The sequence below is a fragment of the Podarcis bocagei genome, assembly GCF_964188305.1.
Source record: "Podarcis bocagei genome assembly, chromosome: 6".
NCBI classification, from domain to species: Eukaryota; Metazoa; Chordata; class Lepidosauria; order Squamata; family Lacertidae; genus Podarcis; species Podarcis bocagei.
The window spans coordinates 82,118,841-82,137,289 of record NC_138130.1 but is presented as its reverse complement, the minus strand read 5'-3'; the positions used below and the strand labels follow the sequence as shown (position 1 = coordinate 82,137,289).

The window sequence follows — 18,449 nt, the reverse complement described above, 5'->3', positions numbered from 1 at the left end:
ATGGATGCCAGGAACAACAAAAGTAGTACCAATTGTTTTAGACTGCAGTCCAAAACACATTTACCCACTGAAGATAATGTGGGCTACATCTGAGTAAACCTGTGCAGGATTATGTTGTTTATGTGTTTTGTAGTGGGTTGTTTTTTTTAATGGAACCCTATAACTGGCTTTTTCACATTACAAATATACTACAGGGTGTGACGCAGTTACAAGAAAATATCAGTTACAACCCATTCTCAGTCATGCTTACCCAAGAAGCAGACTACATTGATGTCAAAGGGACTTTCTTCCAAGAATATCTTCTTGGATTACATAAACCCAAGTGTTCTGAGCCACTTTCAAGCAAGAATGTGGAATTTCTGGTCCTCCAAAATGTGCTCCCATCTTCATTTGCCTTGCTGGCTGGGGCTGTTAGGAGTTAGATTCCAATAACATCTGGAGGCTCCTCATCACTGCCTTTAAAACACTGAACAGTTTTATTGTAGCATAAGTTTTTACAGGAGAGGCAGGGAGCCTCATTTTCAGGGAACAAATATGGTTTCTCTCCAGGCCCCACACTCCTTGAGTACTTTGACCTGGCTAGAATGTGTCTTTTAAGCTGTGATCATGCCTCTCGCTTGCCTTGAAGGGGGTTTGTAGAGGTGCATAGTACAGCGGTACCTTGGGTTAAGAACTTAATTCATTCTGGAGGTCCGTTCTTAACCTGAGGTACCACTCTAGCTAATGGGGCCTCCCACTGCTGCCTCCTACTGCTGCCGCCATGTGATTTCTGTTCTCATCCTGAAGCAAAGTTCTTAACCCAAGGTACTTTTTCTGGGTTAGCAGCGTCTATAACCCGAGGTACCACTGCATAGTTGTATGCTTAAGTAGAAACCTCCAACTTTTGCATGGCTGGAATGTATCCTACCGTGCAAACATAGGAGCTGCATCCATTGCTGTGCATCTGGCTACATCAACAATGGGAATGCAGCCCTCATTAAGGAATGTGGTGCTTGGGCTGAAAAAGGCCACCACCCTGCATTACAGCCACAGATCTATCGCACTGCAATCCTATGCCTTGCCTGCTCCGAAGTCATTTCCTAGCGAGTTCAGTGAGACATAGGCTGCAAAGACACCATACACTGAATAGCTCTCCCCCGTCCTCAGAATCCTGGGAACTGTGGTGTATTATGGGTGCCGGGAATTGTAGCTCCATGGGGGATAAACGAGGGTTTCCACAATTATTGGTGTGTGTGTGATGTGCTTTAAATACAGGGTGTGTACACCACCTTACTCTCCGTTCAGTGTGTATGGTTGCAACCTGCAAATCATGTACTAAAAGTTAAGTATAGCCCACCCTTTATCCATACAGATGACAGGGTGGTGTTACAAAGGTGATTAATCATGCCGAAACAATACAGGGAGTGTGTGTGGAGGGGAACATACACCGTGAATCAATAAACCAACATCACCATCAAAGAAAGAAGCGCAAAGCTTTTGGGTTGTTGTTGTTTTTTGGCTGGGATGAATCATGGAGCGTGCGTAGGACTGCGGCCCGAGCAGCACCCTAGGGCGCGAACACCAATGCAAGGCAATCTTCGCGGGTGCCCGCCATGCGGAGCGAGATCCGTAACGTGTGAACGGCCAACCTTTCCCCCTCCCGGCTGGGCAAGCAGGCAATGGGCAACAGGGGTAGGGCGGCGCTTCCGCTTCGCCTTGAAGAGGAGCCTCCTCCCCCTTCCCGGGGGCCATCGCGAGCGGCTGCTTGGACTTGTCGCGAGCGCTTGTCTCCGTTTCCGCCGCTGGGGCAGGAAGAGATGACGGGCGACGGAGGCGCTTGAGAGACAGCCAGGCCGGACGAGCGAACGACCGACCCCACCGGCCGCCATGGCGGAGGATTCGGAGCTGGAGAGGTGAGGCTGGCAGGTGGGGAGAGGCGCCGGGTGGGGGAGGGGGGAAGAAGGCGGAGGGTTACTCCTCGAATAGGCGGAGGTGGGCAGTGGTGAGGCGCCAAGGTAGGCCTCGGGGAAAAAGGGCTCCCTCGTTGCGCTGCGCAGAAGCTGCTTTCGTGAGTCGGTGGGCGCCTGACTAGAAGCGTAACCAGCGCCTTGCCTTAAATCCAACGGGGAGAAGCGAGCGGTGGTGGTGAACCTCGGCAGGCCGACTTTAAAAAATACCGTTTATTACGTAATAAACATGGTTCCCCCTCGCAGGCCGGCCTTGCAATCCTGTATACGTTGTCTCCTTGGAAGTAAGCCCTGCTGAATTCAACGGTGCTTACTCCCAGGTTGGGCAGCGTGTCTAAAACTGCAGTTTTTTTCGGCCCTTTATTTATATTTATGGCGGAGCAAGCTTCAAGACAGACTTTGGAATGTCGAGGTCTCGCATTTTATTGCCCTCCCTTCAATCTTCCGCACAGCAGCGACTTTTTTTATTAATTATCGCTATGCATCTCGAGTACTTGAGTACACGCCTAATATTTGTTATTTTGTTCGTTTATTTCGTTTATATCCCACCCTCCCAGAGGAGCTCATGGGTGGCAAGTGCATGTGTAGTATAATAATAATAGCAAATACGATAAAAAATAAAAATACGTTTAAAACTGTTAAAAAAGCAACGGAACATCTGTAAAAACAGATGTAACCGAACCATATGTCTGGATAAAACTGCCAAAACGGAAGTGTTTTCAGCGGGTGTCTAAAAGTGTTGCCTGCCTAACATCAATAGGCAGAGTTTTCCAAAGTACATTATAAAAGGGTAAAGGGACCCCCGACCATTAGGTCCAGTCGTGGCCGACTCTGGAGTTGCGGTGCTCATTTCGCTTTATTGGCTGAGGGAGCCAGCGTACAGCTTCCGGGTCATGTGGCCAGCATGACTAAGCTGCTTCTGGCGAACCAGAGCAGCGCACGGAAATGCCCTTTACCCTTCCCGCCTGAGCGGTACCTATTTATCTACTTGCACTTTGAGGTGCTTTCAAACTGCTAGGTTGGCAGGAGCAGGGACCGAGCAACGGGAGCTCACCCCGTCGCGGGGATTTGAACTGCCAACCTTCTGATCGGCAAGTCCTAGGCTCTGAGGTTTAACCCACAGCACCACCCGCGTCCCAAAAGTACTTTATAGGTACTGCCAAATGCAGAACATTCACTTCTTGGACTTCTAGAAGTGCAAGTTCTGCAGATGAAAGTGATCAAGTCTGTGTGGGGCAGTGGCGGAGCTTGGGTCTCAAATTTCAGCAGCACCCTGTGCAACACCAAAATTTGGTGCCCCCTCCCCACATCTCATGCTCCATTCTAAAGCATAGTTGCAGCATCCCTGAGGCTCCGCACCCCATGTGTCTGAACCAGTTGGGCTCTCCTAAATCCACCTCTGTATGGGGTAAGTAAATTGGTCCCAAGCCATTCAGGGCTTTGTATACTAATAATAACACATTGAACTCAGCCCAGCAGCAAACTGGCAGCCAATGTACAGCTTTAATCAGATTCTTACTCCTGTCATCAATTGTGCTGCTGCCTTTTGCACTAACTGCAGCTTTCAAATGGAGCACAGGACAAGCCCCCTGTGGAGTACATTGCAGTAGTACAGTACTGAAGTTGACAATGCCCGAACCACTGCAGTGAAAAGTAAATTCCATTGAGTTCCATGGGCCTTACCCCCAGGTAAATGGGTTAAGAATCACAGCTTTAGCATAACAGTAGTAGTTGTAGTGAAAGTATATAGAATAATTAATGTGGTAGTAGTAGTAATAATAATAATGTTGTCAATATATTTCAATATAATATTTAGGTATTTTCCAGTACAATCTTATGCATCTTTACTTAGAAGAGTAAACTGCTCAATAGCTCTAACTCCAACATCTTGGTGTGCTTAGAATTGCAGGCTTTGATACTTTGAGCAAATTGATGTTTCTAGATCAGTTCGTGTGGACTCTCATCCATGCACGACTGTTGAGGTACAGGAACTCTGGCATCAGGTAAAGCCTTGGTTATTCACCCAGGCCTTTGCAGGAGTGTAAGGTCCAGTTCCATTGCTGCTCTGGTTCGCCAGAAGCGGCTTAGTCATGCTGGCCACATGACCCGGAAGCTGTACGCCGGCTCCCTCAGCCATTAAAGCGAGATGAGCCCCAGAGTCATCCACGACTGGAGCTAATAGTCAGGGGCCCCTTTACCTTTAAGGTCCAATTACAACCTAAAAAGCATGCAATGTATTTGCCTTGTTTTAGGTTGGTATTTATTTATTTATCTTGGAACCGGCTCTTGCAGGGTGGCTAACATCCATAATAAAGCAGCAGTATAAACACAATCTTAAAATCACAATTAAAACCACATATCAACAAAATATAATGTGTATAACAGTTAACAGCATGTTAGATCATGAAGAGGTAACACCATTTTCGCTTAGGTTCTGAAGGCATGCAGCAACAAATAAGTTTTGAACAATGTTCCTGAACAATACCAGTGTAGGGGGCAACTGACTTCCTATAGGGAGTTCATCACTAGGGTGCTACTGCCAAGGAGGCCCTGCATGATATGGTAGCCCTGTGGACTGCGCTCAAAGGTACCACCAGCAAACCCTCCCCAGGCAGTCTTAAAAATTGGGCTGGCTGGTAGTAAGGAAGGTGATCCTTCAAGTACTTTGGTCCTCAGCCATTTAGTGCTTTGTACATTAATACCAATGCCTTGGAATTGGGTCTAGTAGCTCACTGGCAGCTAGTGCTGTTCTTTCAGGATCAATGCAATGTGATCCCATCTCACTGTGCTCAACAACATCCAGGCAATGGCATTTTGCATCAGCCACAGCTTTCAGACCATCTTCAAGGGAAGCCTCATTTATGCTGTCCATTTATGTATACAGTGGTGCCTCGCAAGACGAAATTAATTCGTTCCGCAAGTTTTTTCTTCTTGCGAGTTTTTCGTCTTGCGAAGCACGGTTTCCCATAGGAATGCATTGAAAATCAATTAATGCGTTCCTATGGAGACCGCCTTCAGACCAGGTCCAGGGACAGTCTGTCCCCAGACCTCTTCTGAAGGCTGGCGGGGGAAGAAGGACTTTTCTCCCCACCGCCAGCCTTCAGAACAGCCTTCTGAAGGCTGGCGGTGGGAAGAAAAGCCCTTGTCCCGCCGCCAGCCTTCAGAAGAGTTCCCGGAGGGCTGCCTAGGCTGCGGATAGCAGCCTGCTGCCCGGTGCGAGGCAGACATCTGCAGCTTGGGGTGCCCTGCAGGACTTCCCCGCAGGGCTCTCCAAGCTGCGGATAGCAGCCTGCTGCCCCGCACGAGGGGCGCTCTTAAGCAGAGCGCCCCTCGCGCGGGGCAGACATTCGCAGCTTGGGGAGCCCTGCAGGAGTTCCCCGCAGGGCTCTCCAAGCTGCGGATAGCAGCCTGCTGCCCCGCATGAGGGGCGCTCTTTAGCAGAGCGCCCCTCGCGCGGGGCAGACATCTGCAGCTTGGGGAGCCCTGCAGGACTTCCCCGCAGGGCTCTCCAAGCTGCGGATAGCAGCCTGCTGCCCCGCACGAGGGGCGCTCTTTAGCAGAGCGCCCCTCGCGCGGGGCAGACATTCACAGCTTGGGGAGCCCTGCAGGACTTCCCCGCAGGGCTCTGCAAGCTGTGGATAGCAGCCTGCTGCCCCTCGCGTGGGGCAGACATCTGCAGCTTGGGGAGCCCTGCAGGACTTCCCCGCAGGGCTCTGCAAGCTGCGGATAGCAGCCTGCTGCCCCGCACGAGGGGCGCTCTTTAGCAGAGCGCCCCTCGCGCGGGGCAGACATTCGCAGCTTGGGGAGCCCTGCAGGAGTTCCCCGCAGGGCTCTCCAAGCTGCGGATAGCAGCCTGCTGCCCCGCACGAGGGGCGCTCTTTAGCAGAGCGCCCCTCGCGCGGGGCAGACATTCGCAGCTTGGGGAGCCCTGCAGGAGTTCCCCGCAGGGCTCTCCAAGCTGCGGATAGCAGCCTGCTGCCCCGCACGAGGGGCGCTCTTTAGCAGAGCGCCCCTCGCGCGGGGCAGACACCTGCAGCTTGGGGAGCCCTGCAGGACTTCCCCGCAGGGCTCTCCAAGCTGCGGATAGCAGCCTGCTGCCCCGCACGAGGGGCGCTCTTTAGCAGAGCGCCCTTCGCGCGGGGCAGACACCTGCAGCTTGGGGAGCCCTGCAGGACTTCCCTGCAGGGCTCTCCAAGCTGCGGATAGCAGCCTGCTGCCCCGCACGAGGGGCGCTCTTTAGCAGAGCGCCCCTCGCGCGGGGCAGACATTCACAGCTTGGGGAGCCCTGCAGGACTTCCCCGCAGGGCTCTGTAAGCTCCGGATAGCAGCCTGCTGCCCCTCGCGTGGGGCAGACACCTGCAGCTTGGGGAGCGAGGCATTCGTCTTGCGGGGTACCACTGTATTTTATTGTTACTCTGGAATGGCTTTTTGAAAGATTTGAAAGGAAGCAGGTGGGACTAATAGGTGGATCCTGCATGGAAACAGATAATGCTCTAGATGGGAGTCCTGAAGGATTTGGCATCCATTTCAGGACATCTTGAAGCAAAGCAAATAGGCAAGCCAGCAGTTCAACAGAGGTTCTAATATTACTCGCCTCATGGCCTCAAAATACTAAGTTATGATTCAGAGTTCTCTGGGGCAGTGACAGGCCCATTCTAAGTGTAGCATCCTCCTGTATTCCTCATCTTTTTCTATTGACTTTGGTTAAGTGCCTGGGGAATAATAACAGCACCGCACTCACTTTTATCACATTGGACAGATATCTTGGCAGTTGGGATTTGGAAAAGCCTCATACAGGGCCTAGGAACAGGAGGCAATTCTTGAACAGGTAGGGAGCTTAAGAACTCCTGGGGAGGTACAGAAGATAATGGCATAAGAAGTCCTAAAGCCGGATAAGGGGAAAAGGAGAAAGTAATTGGGGCTGAGAGGTAGAAGCCTTCAAAGGAGGATAGCAGGATGGAGGGATTTAAATAAAAGCAAGTTAAAGTGGCAATGGTAAAGACCAATTTAAATCAAATTTCCTCTTGATAACTGCATATGTTTGTTAAACAGTGGTGCAGAACTGACCATTTTAAACTGTCTTGATATGTAACTGAATAGACTATTATTTACTTCCATCTATTTGTTGCACTGAACACTTTTTGCACGTTCCCTTTCTTTAAAATATTCCCATTTAGGGAATAAATAGTTATAATTAAATAAATGGAGTGAGATTGCTTCAGTCCCCCATTGGTGCTGAATCTTTCCATCCCAGTTTGGGTCTTTCCTCTGGATAAACTGCCGTTTGAAAAGAAATGGTTATATCTTGCAGGTTTGTATGGCGACTCGTGCAATTTAAGCTGTTAAAGAGAGAAATGGCTAATTGAATGAGGATAAACAATGCTTACTTTACAGTTTCAGTTTGTTTTGATTCTAGAACAGTAGCTTTAATGAGCTTGCGGTGGGTCAGTAGTTTGCACTAGCTTTCTTTTTCCATCAACAACTGCAAAAAATAGATCTGCCAATACTGGAAAATTGATCAAATTTAGTTATTATTTTTAATCTCCTTAAATGTTTAGAAAGGCAGTGGAAGAACTTCTGACAGAGGCCAAGCGTGGGAAAACCAGAGCAGAAACTATGGGAGCCATGGGCTGGTAAGTTATTGAAGCTAAACCAATGTTGGTGTTTTTCTAAAATACAGTTTTTTGGGGGAAACGGACACTGTGTCTGCAATCGTAAATATGTTTATTAGACAGTAAGCCCCACTGGACATGGTGGAAAATATGTTGTATTGAACATGCATAGACGGCACTGTTAATCTTCCATAACTGAATTGGATGATAATATTGCTGTTTTATGTTAATTGCACATGCAAGAAATTCCATTGAAATTAATAAGAATTAAGTCCACGTAATTCATGTTAGAGCAAACGTTAATTTTTCTGAAAGCAAACATAGTCTGTTACAGTCAGTAACCATGGATCATGCTAGGCAAACATTTTTACACTTTCCTGGCAAAATACTCCTTTGTTTCTGTGCTGTTGAAAGTAGTAGAACACCCCAGTGCACAAGCATTCCATTAGTTGCTTCAAGAGGTGTCCAACTCTGCCACCACTCCTATATATATTTTTTTTACCATTTTCCTTATCCTTTGAGATGCCTCAAGAAACCAGCAGAGCTTGTTTCCTCCCTACGGATTATCCCAAACCCAATGTGGAAGCAAGCTCTTCCAGAACCTCTTCCATCTAATTCCCTTTCTCTAAGATAAATAACGGGCCTTGAGGCAGGGGAAGAGAAAGGTGGCTATGTCCAAAGGTTCATGGTGAGCTGGCTCTTTTTTTTAAAAAAAAAAGTTTTTTAAAAAAAGTTGTCAGAGATCCATAACAGCAACAGTGTGATTTGATGAGCAGCATAAATTGGACTTAAATATCTAGCAACTGCTTAGACGTGTAGAATACACAGGGTTTCTTAATTTCAATGAACCCTGCTGCTTAAAACTGCTTTAAAGCCTGTTCTTAATCAAGGTCCTAAGTTCATAGCATTCTTGAACTGCATTTCTGTATATGATGATTTTCTTATTAACTTGCTTTGATGGGCAGTGACTTTCTGCGGTCTCAATCAAAAGTCCTTCTTAGCTTTGCTTTTTAGCTGAAGTTGCCAGGAAATTAACCCGAAACCATTTGCATGCAAATAATGTGTGCTACCACTGGCACACTTTTTTTTAAAAAAAGAGTGGACTTTCTACCATCTCCAGAGCACTCAAGCAAAAGGAGTATTCATGTAGCCATTTACCAAAGAGGAGGAATGGCAAATGCCAACAAGGCACCACCAATACTCTCAACTCTTTAGCATTTTAAACTGTCTTGGGGCTATGGAAGACGACAATAGAATACAATTTGTAGCTCATGTGATTTTTTTCTCAGGTGTGTGGCTGTGAAATCTGTGTCATAAAATCTTACTATGTTATCTTAATATATATATCCTCTGTATAGAATCTGGCTGTTGCTTTGAAGCCAGTGTTAAAAGGCAAACATCTTGATTGTTTCTTTCTGTACTCCAAGTTTACACTAGGTGGCATGCAAGGAAAGCCAAAAGCGTGCATAGTTGAGCTACTTGATTTGGATATTCGCAGCATCTGTGTCTCTTGTGTGAGATATTTATGTTGTTGCTTTCTAATGCAGGATGAAGTGCCCTCTTGCCAGCACAAATAAAAGGTTTCTGATTAATACTATTAAGAACACACTGCACTCCCCGAAGGAGCAAGAGCAGGGACAAAACCATCAAGAAGACGATAAGGAATCTGAACCAAACCAGAGCAGGGAGGAAAGCAAGCCAAAGAGACACAGATCCCACCCATACAAACCTAGCTTTCGGTCTAGAAGAAGGGTAAGCTCTTCTCCTCCTAGGCACCACCGGAACAGGAACCAGCACTCAAAGGACAAGCATGAACAGCGATCAAGCAAATGAGGAGGAACCCGTGCCATTCCAAGAATGAAATTAAACACTGAACTGTTTGGGTGGGTGGGTGAGAATGTTTAACTATTTTGTAATAGAGGGCATTGTTCAGTACAGATGTCCATGTTGGCAACAGCTTTTTAGAGACAAGCAAATCCCGCTTCTCATGAACTTCCTTTGAGGAGTTCTTGTATTCTTTAAAGCTGTCAGTGTGTTCCTTCTGTTTCTCCCCCTGCCCTCCAGTCTTCAACCAATTAAAGTTGTTACTTTGTATAGTTGTAACATGTTGAGTGCTTTGCACAAACCGTTTGGAAACAATTTATTTAGACAAATATACACGGCGGTGTATTCGGTACATTGTAAGTTATTTTGCTTCCCAATTCCTTCAAGGAAGCTACTAAATCTTAGTTTGTAAAAGCAAAAAACAAAACAAAGATACTCCAGGTACAGAAAATGTGATATGCTTCTTGGCCTGCACATAGATGAATTTTAATAAGTTTACTGTGCTTGTAACCTGAAAATGACTAATGTGGCACCTGGATATTACAGATAAGTAAATGCAGGTTAGGCTAAATGTATATTGGTAAACAAACTACCCAGACTGAGTGACTCTTGTGTCCATGTGGGAACTCCAGTGCCCACATGGAACTGTGCATGAACAATAGATCCTCATTCACTTCAAACTTGGGGAGAAGGCATCGGACATGTTATCTGCTTGTGTGCACAGAATATTTCCCAATGCTGAAGTGAATTCTGGCACCCTTTTTTGACCTAGAGTTGTGTGTACACTTGGAACCTGTGAAATCACAGCTGTGGGCTGGATCTGAAATTGGCTTTCATTGTTTTGCATCCATTGGTGTAAATGATGATTTGTGAAGGATCAATAATGAATGCAACTGCATTGGGACATCTCTTGAATGGCAATGGAATGAAAAGTCTTGAGGGATACATTTTTCATCACAAATTGCTGAATGCTTTTGCAAAACAATACAGACAATTGCCACCTAAAGTCTGACTGCTGTCTAGTTACAGTTGTATTGGTCAAGTTCTCGGTGTTTCCTTACCTGCAGATAATTGATCCTTGTCATTTCTCTATTGTATGGAAACATTAACATTTAAATCCTTAGGCAAAGTTGTTTGTATGGTTAAGCTGTTTTCAACCTTGGGTAGTTTTCCTGAGTTAACATTAAACTTGAACTGTGTTACTAAAATGCGTTGTGTTCATTTCCTTTATATGTTAACAGATTCATCAGTCTTTCAGAATTAATACACATTCTGTTGCCAAAGATAAACAAAACACATATTTGGTTTATTAAGCATACTGCAAATGGTCATCCTAGAACTTGTTTCTTGGGGAGAAAAAAACGAGGTCTTGAGCTTTGAAATATTAACTTTAAAATAGTTGTTTTAGTACAGTCTTAATCCTTAATTTACTCAAAAGCACTTAATAGCATAAAAGAAGCCTGCTGGCTCAGGCCAATGACACCTCTAGTCTAGCATTCTGCTTTCACAGTGACCAGATGCTGATGGGAAGCCCCAAACTGGACTAGAGAACACAGCATTCTTCCCACCTGTGAATCCCAGCAACAGTACTAACCATTCTGGCTGGGAGTCTCTGATAGCCTTCCCTTCTATGAATTTGTCTAATCCTCTTGTAAACAGTCCCCAATTAATTGATGATGGCAACAAATAAACAACAAGCTAGCAATCTTGTTAACCGAGTTAGTCAGTGTTTTTATTTTATATGGGCAGAAATAAATCATTCCTGTTACTAGTACCTTAAAATTATAATCGGTAATAAAGCTCTGTACATATATTTAAAAACAAGGCAGTCCCTTGGTTAGGGTCTAATAAGGCTCAACACAAAAGGAAAAATGAATGGGGAAGGAAGAGGGAAGCCAGCATGCTGACATGGGTATTTACTTGTTTTTAATCATTCTATCCTGCATTTCATCCACTAGAGCAGGCTAATCTGTGGCATTTTAGATGTGGATTACAGCTCCCATCAGCCTCAACCATCTGGAATAGTGGGAGTTGTAGTCCAACAGCAACTGGAAGGTTTCATTGCAGGAGGTTGGATCACCCCTGGGGTCCCTTCTAGGTTGGCTACCCTTGCAGTAGGGGAACTCAAAAGTGTTAACCAAGAAGAGATAGAAAATATAGTGGTTGTTTTAGAACAACACCACCACTACAGTAATTGACTGCATTAGGAACGGTTTATTGGTCCAGCCTTCTCTCTTAAAGAGCCAGGTCTTCAGCAGGTGCCAGAAGACACATAGCAGCATATCATTACTACACAGCATCCACTTGACAGCCAATAATATCCTGTTCCTTTTTCTCCTGCTGATCTTGGTCAAGGAGACCGAAAGCAGGACCTTGGATGTTGAACGGAGAGTGTGGGAAGATGTTATGAAAGGAAAGCTCAGATTTATCTCAGGGGAGGCACAAAAAACTGAGAATAATTTTTAATAGTGTTGGAGAGACAATAGGGTCTTGAGTTCAAATCTTTCAGCACTAATGAAAATATAAAAGAACAGCCAAGAAAAAACAACCTCTTTCTCAAGGTGAAGATGATCTGGAAATATGAAGGTAGGAATCAGCACTGCATTCGTTTTAGGTGTTAAGAACGTAAGATACCGCTGGATCAGGCCAATGGCCCCTCTAGTCCAACATCCTATTCTCACAGTGGCCAACCTGATGCCTGTGAGAAACCCGCAAGCAGGATCTGAGTGTCTCCTGTGGTCTGCAGCAACTGGTATCTGGAAACAGCTGAGTGCCTGTATCCAGAGTTCCTTGTATTGAAAGGAGAAAACCCTCCATATAGGTTTGTGCAGGCGTTGTGTATGTCTTTGTCTGCTAATGCAGTTCCATATCCCATTAAAGCATAGGGAGAAACCGCTTGCAGGTGACAGAACTCCATGCATTTGTGGGGGTCCTGGGCCAGATCACTGGGTCAATCAAAGCTTTCCAAAAATATTTAATAGGTTACCCTAGGAATGAGAGCCTCTGGCTCGCAATGACTTGCATATGCTGTTTGCTTGCTGTCCCAGTATAACAGACTACTCTGTAGTTTAAGGCCGGCTTAATCTATTTTAGCTAGTTGCTTTTATCAAGCTAATTCTGAAGCATGTGGATTACCTGCTTTCGAACACAAGCTGTACTGTAGGAGAATGTGTTTGATTCAGCATGTTGCTTTGTGTTTTTCCCTTTTCCCTGAGTTGGTAGGAATTTCCAGGACCAGCTATTTGCAGGCCATTTCCCATTTACAAGACTAAATTCTGAAGCCCTATGGTGTTCATAATAACTATTTGTAAAAAAATAATGAATATGCAAGCAGGATATGTATATACACGAAACGAAGTATAATTACTAATACATAAGATGAGCATGAGAGATCAGGCAAGCACCCAGACAGATGGAGCTAGACTTTAAAGACAGAGCAGGAAAACCTTTATCAACATGAGGGCCATGTTTCCTTCTTGGCAAGTGGTGGGAGGGGCAAAAGTGAGCAGAGCAATGAATGTGAAATTAATGAATTGGTATACCACCAAATACTACAATATAAAACGGTGGTGTTCAACAATATATACAATACAATATACTTTATAAAACAATATACAACAGTGCATACAATAACATATAAAGCACCATACCAGAAGGCTGCAGTTGATGCAAAACAGGGGCTAAGTTGCTTATGGGGCCAAATCACCACCAACATGTGAGACCTTACGGATGAGATTTGCACTGGCTGCCAATCTGCTACCTGGGCAAGTTCAATATGTTGGCACTGACATAATAAGGCCCTATAGAGCTCAGAACCAGGTTACTTGAGAGACCACCTTATCCCTTATATATCCAGGAGGTCGCTGGTCTAATCCACGATTGATGCATTCCAAAATGGGTTCAGTATGCTTCCACCAGCACATATCAGTCACAGCAACTCGCTGATCATGGTTGTCCTCAGCAACTTTGGCGTATTTGGAGATGCCAGCTAAGCAGTGTTCGAATTCACAAAAGTGAACACGCAGGACTAAATGGCTTTTGTATGAAGCAGAAACACAGCTGCACTGTAAATGGAAGAGGCTATTAAAGGTAAAATATCTCCATCAAGTTGCCATTTGCAGGTTTCTCTCCACCCCCCCCAACTTATAAATATATCTCATGTATTTATCTTCCTGGGATTTGTCTTTAAAAGGAAAAAAGCAGGGTGGAGACGTCAGTAGAATAGAGGTCATAGAAATATAGTTCCTTTTTATTTCCTGCCTGGGATGTCAAATAGAATCTTCAGGCAGGTGGTTGAATTCACAGACTCTTTAAAAGGGAATATATCGGTCCGAGGAAGACATTGCTTAAGGAAGGGGGGGGGGCGGGTAGCTGTCAGCGAAACCCTGACAACATCAGCTGCTTGCTAGCAGAAAGGCAAGCTAATCATGGCAACTCCCCCCCCCTTTTTTTTTGCAGACATGCAGCTGTCCAAGCAATAAGGTAAATGAGACTTCGCCGCAGAACTCTAAATAGGAGAGCCTGAACTATAGAACCATCCTCCAATTCCTTGGTAATGCACGGTTTGGGGCCTGACTGGGTGGTCTTAAGTCCATTGCCACAGTGGCTACGGAGGGTTGATACCAATCAAGGCCTCTGCAGCTGAGACCCAGGGTGACCTGCGCCAGCGGCTTCCACCCACCCCCCGCACCCCCGTCGCCCCTTCCTCGCAGGCCCCCCAATTCGCTCATTTGTGTGCGGGATGCTTTTCCTGCTTTTATTTATGGGATTACATAAATGAGCCATTAAAAATGTAAATCTTCAGAACAGTTGAATCTGAAAGATTTAAGCAATCAAGGACAGGGCAGTACAGTAGAAGAAAGTGCCCCCACCCCCAAACTAGCCGCCCTGTGCCAGAGTATTCTGACTACACGGACAATAGGAGGTTAAGGGAAAGAATAACAGAAGAAAGCAAGGGGGTTGGGGGGGGGGGAGGAAGGAAACAAACTATCTCGCCATTGTAACCGTCACTGGCACCAAGGGGAAGATTAGGGTTTCTTGGGTTTCCCTACCCCCACCCCGTTCTTTTCTTTTTAAAAGCATGTTAGGACAATAATAATGAGCTATTATAAGTGACAAAGGAAGACCATCCCACTCTCCTCCTCACAGTGCAGGTGTCAATACAATCAAGCTTAAACACAGAACTGAGTTTGGGGTGGGGGGGAATGGAGATTATTCCATTTCCCCCTGCAAACCATTTTTTAACTCTTTAATATCTATTGCAAGCTACCAGAACCCCCCACCCTCACAGATATGGAAAGAAGCACAGCTATTTTTCAAACCAGCTATTCGACCCCACGCTTGCCGCCACTACCAATAGCGATGGCTGGAAACTTCATTTGCTTTGTCCAGTGTTACTCCTGGACGGTGGTACAGACTTTCAAGCGCTTTGCTTAAGGTCAAAATTGTGGCCTAGGGCTTGCCGAATAGAAGGTCTGCGATTCGAATCCCTGTGACGGGGTGAGCTCCCGTTGCTCGGTCCCTGCTCCTGCCAACCTAGCAGTTCTCAAGCACGTCAAAGTGCAAGTAGATAAATAGGTACTGCTCCACTGGGAAGGTAAACGGCGTTTCCGTGTGCTGCTCTGGTTTGCCAGAAGCGGCTTAGTCATGCTGGCCACATGACTCGGAAGCTGTACGCTGGCTCCCTCGGCCAATAAAGCGAGATGAGCACCACAACCCCAGAGTTGGCCATGACTGGACCTGATGGTCAGGGGCCCCTTTACCTTTACCTTTAACAAGGAAGATGGCTCAGCATGATCACCTGTCAATATGATAAAAGGATGGCTGTGCTTGTCTGTCATCTGTGTTTGTCTGCCTGCTCCACCCCTGCCAGGTATCTCTAATGTGTAAAAGGCTACATTAAAAATTGCATTGGTCCTTGTAATGGTCCCAGTTAGATGATGATCTGCAGCAGTACAACCGAACACCTTCATCTGCCCCAGATTTGCACATCAGAGTGCCTTTAACTGCGCCAGCTGCAACAAAACACATATCTCCCGCTGTATCCTTCCAATAGTTTGACTTCACCCCCAAAAGCACACTCATCTATTGTCTCCCAAGATCATGGGTAGGCAAACTAAGGCCCAGGGGCCAGATCTGGCCCAATCGCCTTCTCAATCCGGCCCGCGGACGGTCCGGGAATCAGTGTGTTTTTACATGAGTAGAATGTGTGCTTTTATTTAAAATGCATCTCTGGGTTATTTGTGGGACATAGGAATTTGTTCATTCCCCCCCCCCAAAAAAAATATAGTCCAGCCCCCCACAAGGTCTGAGGGACAGTGGACCGGCCCCCTGCTGAAAAGGTTTGCTGACCCCTGCCCAAGATAGACGGATGCCAACAACAGATGATAATAATTATAACACTAACAACACCAGTAACACACTAGAACCAATTACAGATAGGTAGCCGTGTTGGTCTGCCATAGTCAAAATAAAAAAAAAATTCCTTCCTGTAGCACCTTAAAGACCAACTAAGTTAGTTCTTGGAGAAGTGTGCATGCACACGAAAGCTTATACCAAGAACTAACTTAGTTGGTCTTTAAGGTGCTACAGGAAGGAACTTTTTTTTTATTTACACTAGAACCAAAATAGCATAAAAAATAAACAAGGATTCTCTAAACTTTCAATCTCATTGAATAAAATGTCCATTCCCTTCAATGCTCTCATATTTTCCATTTGTTCCAGTGGGACATGCATAAGCAAACTTCTTTCTGGTTTGTGGCCAGGAGAGTCGCCAAGTTTGGACGGAGTTCACAGTTCTATGGTTAAATACAATGACCTGTGAATGTCCCAAGCTAGTCCAGTGTAGAGGGTTGGAGAAATGATTTCTAGTTCTTTGTTTGTGTGGACAGGAGGGTTATTTTAGAATAACAGCACTTAGACCCTCATCCAGTGGCCTCCTCGTTAATTGAAGATACATTGCAAATGTTCTGATCTGAAGATCCTCTCTCACAACAGTGGGCTGTATACACACTAGGGTGTTCTCACCAAAACAGGTGAAAGGACAATAGAGAGCACGGATTAGCATAACATTTGCATATTATAATTTATGGGTGATATGCCAAGAAATATACTCAAAGTAGACCTATTGAAATTAATGGACCTAACTTATTTGGGTTCAATAATTTCTCTGGGTCTTACTCTGAATAAAAGGGAGCTATTTCCACCCTATGAGAGGGATTCACCTAACATCCACCATCAATGGAAACCCTACAGCAAGACTTCCGCTTGTGAAATGGGGTCTTACCCCCACCCTCCCTCTCTCACAGAGTTCTCTCTAGCAACTTTACAGGAAAACTCTGTGAACCTCAGCTCCTATCACATGGGTAGGCAAACTAAGGTCCGGGGGCCATATCCGGCCCTATTGCCTTCTAAATCCAGCCCGCGGATGGTCCAGGAATCAGCGTATTTTTACATGAGTAGAATATGTCCTTTTATTTAAAATGCATCTCTGGGTTATTTGTGGGGCATAGGAATTCATTCATTCCCCCCCCCAATATAGTCTGGCCCCCCACAAGGTCTGAGGGACAATGGACCGGCCCCCTGCTGAAAAAGTTTGCTGAACCCTGTCCTATCATGTGCCTATCTAGCACAGGGACAGTCTCAGATTTACAGAAGCCGTCCTGGTTTATCATTTGATCCCAGATTGTCCTGTTTTTCCTTAGTAAAGGTAAAGGTACCCCTGCCCGTACGGGCCAGTCTTGACAGACTCTGGGGTTGTGTGCCCATCTCACTTAAGAGGCCGGGGGCCAGTGCTGTCCGGAGACACTTCCGGGTCATGTGGTCAGCGTGACAAAGCTGCATCTGGCGAGCCAGCGCAGCACACGGAAACGCCGTTTACCTTCCCGCCAGTAAGCGGTCCCTATTTATCTACTTGCACGATTTAGACAGACGGGGTATAAACAGTAAAATTATTATTATTATTATTATTATTATTATTATTATTATTATTATTATTATTGAATAAGATGTCCTTATTTTTATCAGAGAAATGTTAGAGGGTATGCATTTCTTTCTTTCTTTCTTTCTTTCTTTCTTTCTTTCTTTCTTTCTTTCTTTCTTTCTTTCTTTCTTTCTCTGAACGTAAATTACTTGATTTCTCAAATAAAGCTATTTCCATCCCTAAAGTGTGTAGCTAACCATACACACAAAGCTAGATATGGTGCATGGTGCCTAAAGCAGGGCGGCGAGAGAAGACGGAGAAATAGCAGCAAACAACGCAAAATAATGACTATGAATTCAAAGTGAAAATGAATAGGGTCTGCCTCATTCATAAATGTCATATGAGGCTTTGGTTTAAAAGGCAAGCCTGTCATCCCGGGGACAGCAGCTGTTGTTATGCTGAACAAAATGGATACAAATGGGTATTATTTTAAACCGAAATGCTTTAATTTCAGACTTAACAAGCACACTGTGCTCGTGGTAACCTTGTGTCCTGCAAGCCATGATCTCCAGTAGATGGCTTGATTGCACAGGAAATCAAAATTCACTGGCTCTGGCCTAGAAAACCAAAAAAAGAGAAGAAGAAACTTCCAACAAAAACAAAACAAAAAACACTCCCCCCCCCCACAACACACTGGCAATGTTTGAGTTACTATGGCAATCGCAAAATAGGAAAGCCTTTTCTTCTTTTCCCATCTCTGCGTGCAGCCACAGACTGCTCCTGAATGGCTCACATCTGCAAAAAGTTTTAACACGGTCCTCAAATAAAGAAAAGCGTCCCCAAAATGGGCACTGACCCGTCTCGAAAAATGTTGCAAATTTTACACGCGGGGATCGGGGAGCAGTTGCCACTTCGCACAGGTTATGTCATAATGCGAACAAAAAGCTTATAAAAGCAGACGAGGGCTTTTGGCTGTCAAATATGGAGAGGGGATTGTGGGGTGAGGGGGGGGGGAGAGAAGTAGAAGTAAATGACAGCCTTTAATGCAGATGTAAGGAGAAAAGTCAAAGATGGGTGACAGAAAGTTGCCGGTCAATGAATGAAGGGGGGGGGGAGTGAATTTTCAAACACAAAAACTAGACAAAA

At 45.5% G+C, this 18,449-nt stretch overlaps 1 protein-coding gene and 1 long non-coding RNA gene across 2 annotated transcripts; both read left to right on the top strand.

Moving 5' to 3' along the window:
* The first annotated feature begins 1,725 nt into the window (after positions 1–1,725).
* Positions 1,726–10,590, top strand: POLR1D (RNA polymerase I and III subunit D). The gene is made up of 4 exons (XM_081198052.1): positions 1,726–1,892; positions 3,848–3,949; positions 7,505–7,579; positions 9,106–10,590. The coding sequence occupies exons 1-4, from the start codon at positions 1,867–1,869 to the stop codon at positions 9,389–9,391; spliced, it is 489 nt and encodes a 162-aa protein (XP_081054178.1). The 5' UTR covers positions 1,726–1,866; the 3' UTR covers positions 9,392–10,590.
* Positions 7,586–8,261, top strand: LOC308589171. Its single transcript, XR_014009125.1, has 2 exons — positions 7,586–7,829; positions 7,874–8,261. It is a non-coding gene; the product is annotated as an uncharacterized lncRNA (long non-coding RNA).
* Positions 10,591–18,449: the final 7,859 nt, after the last annotated feature.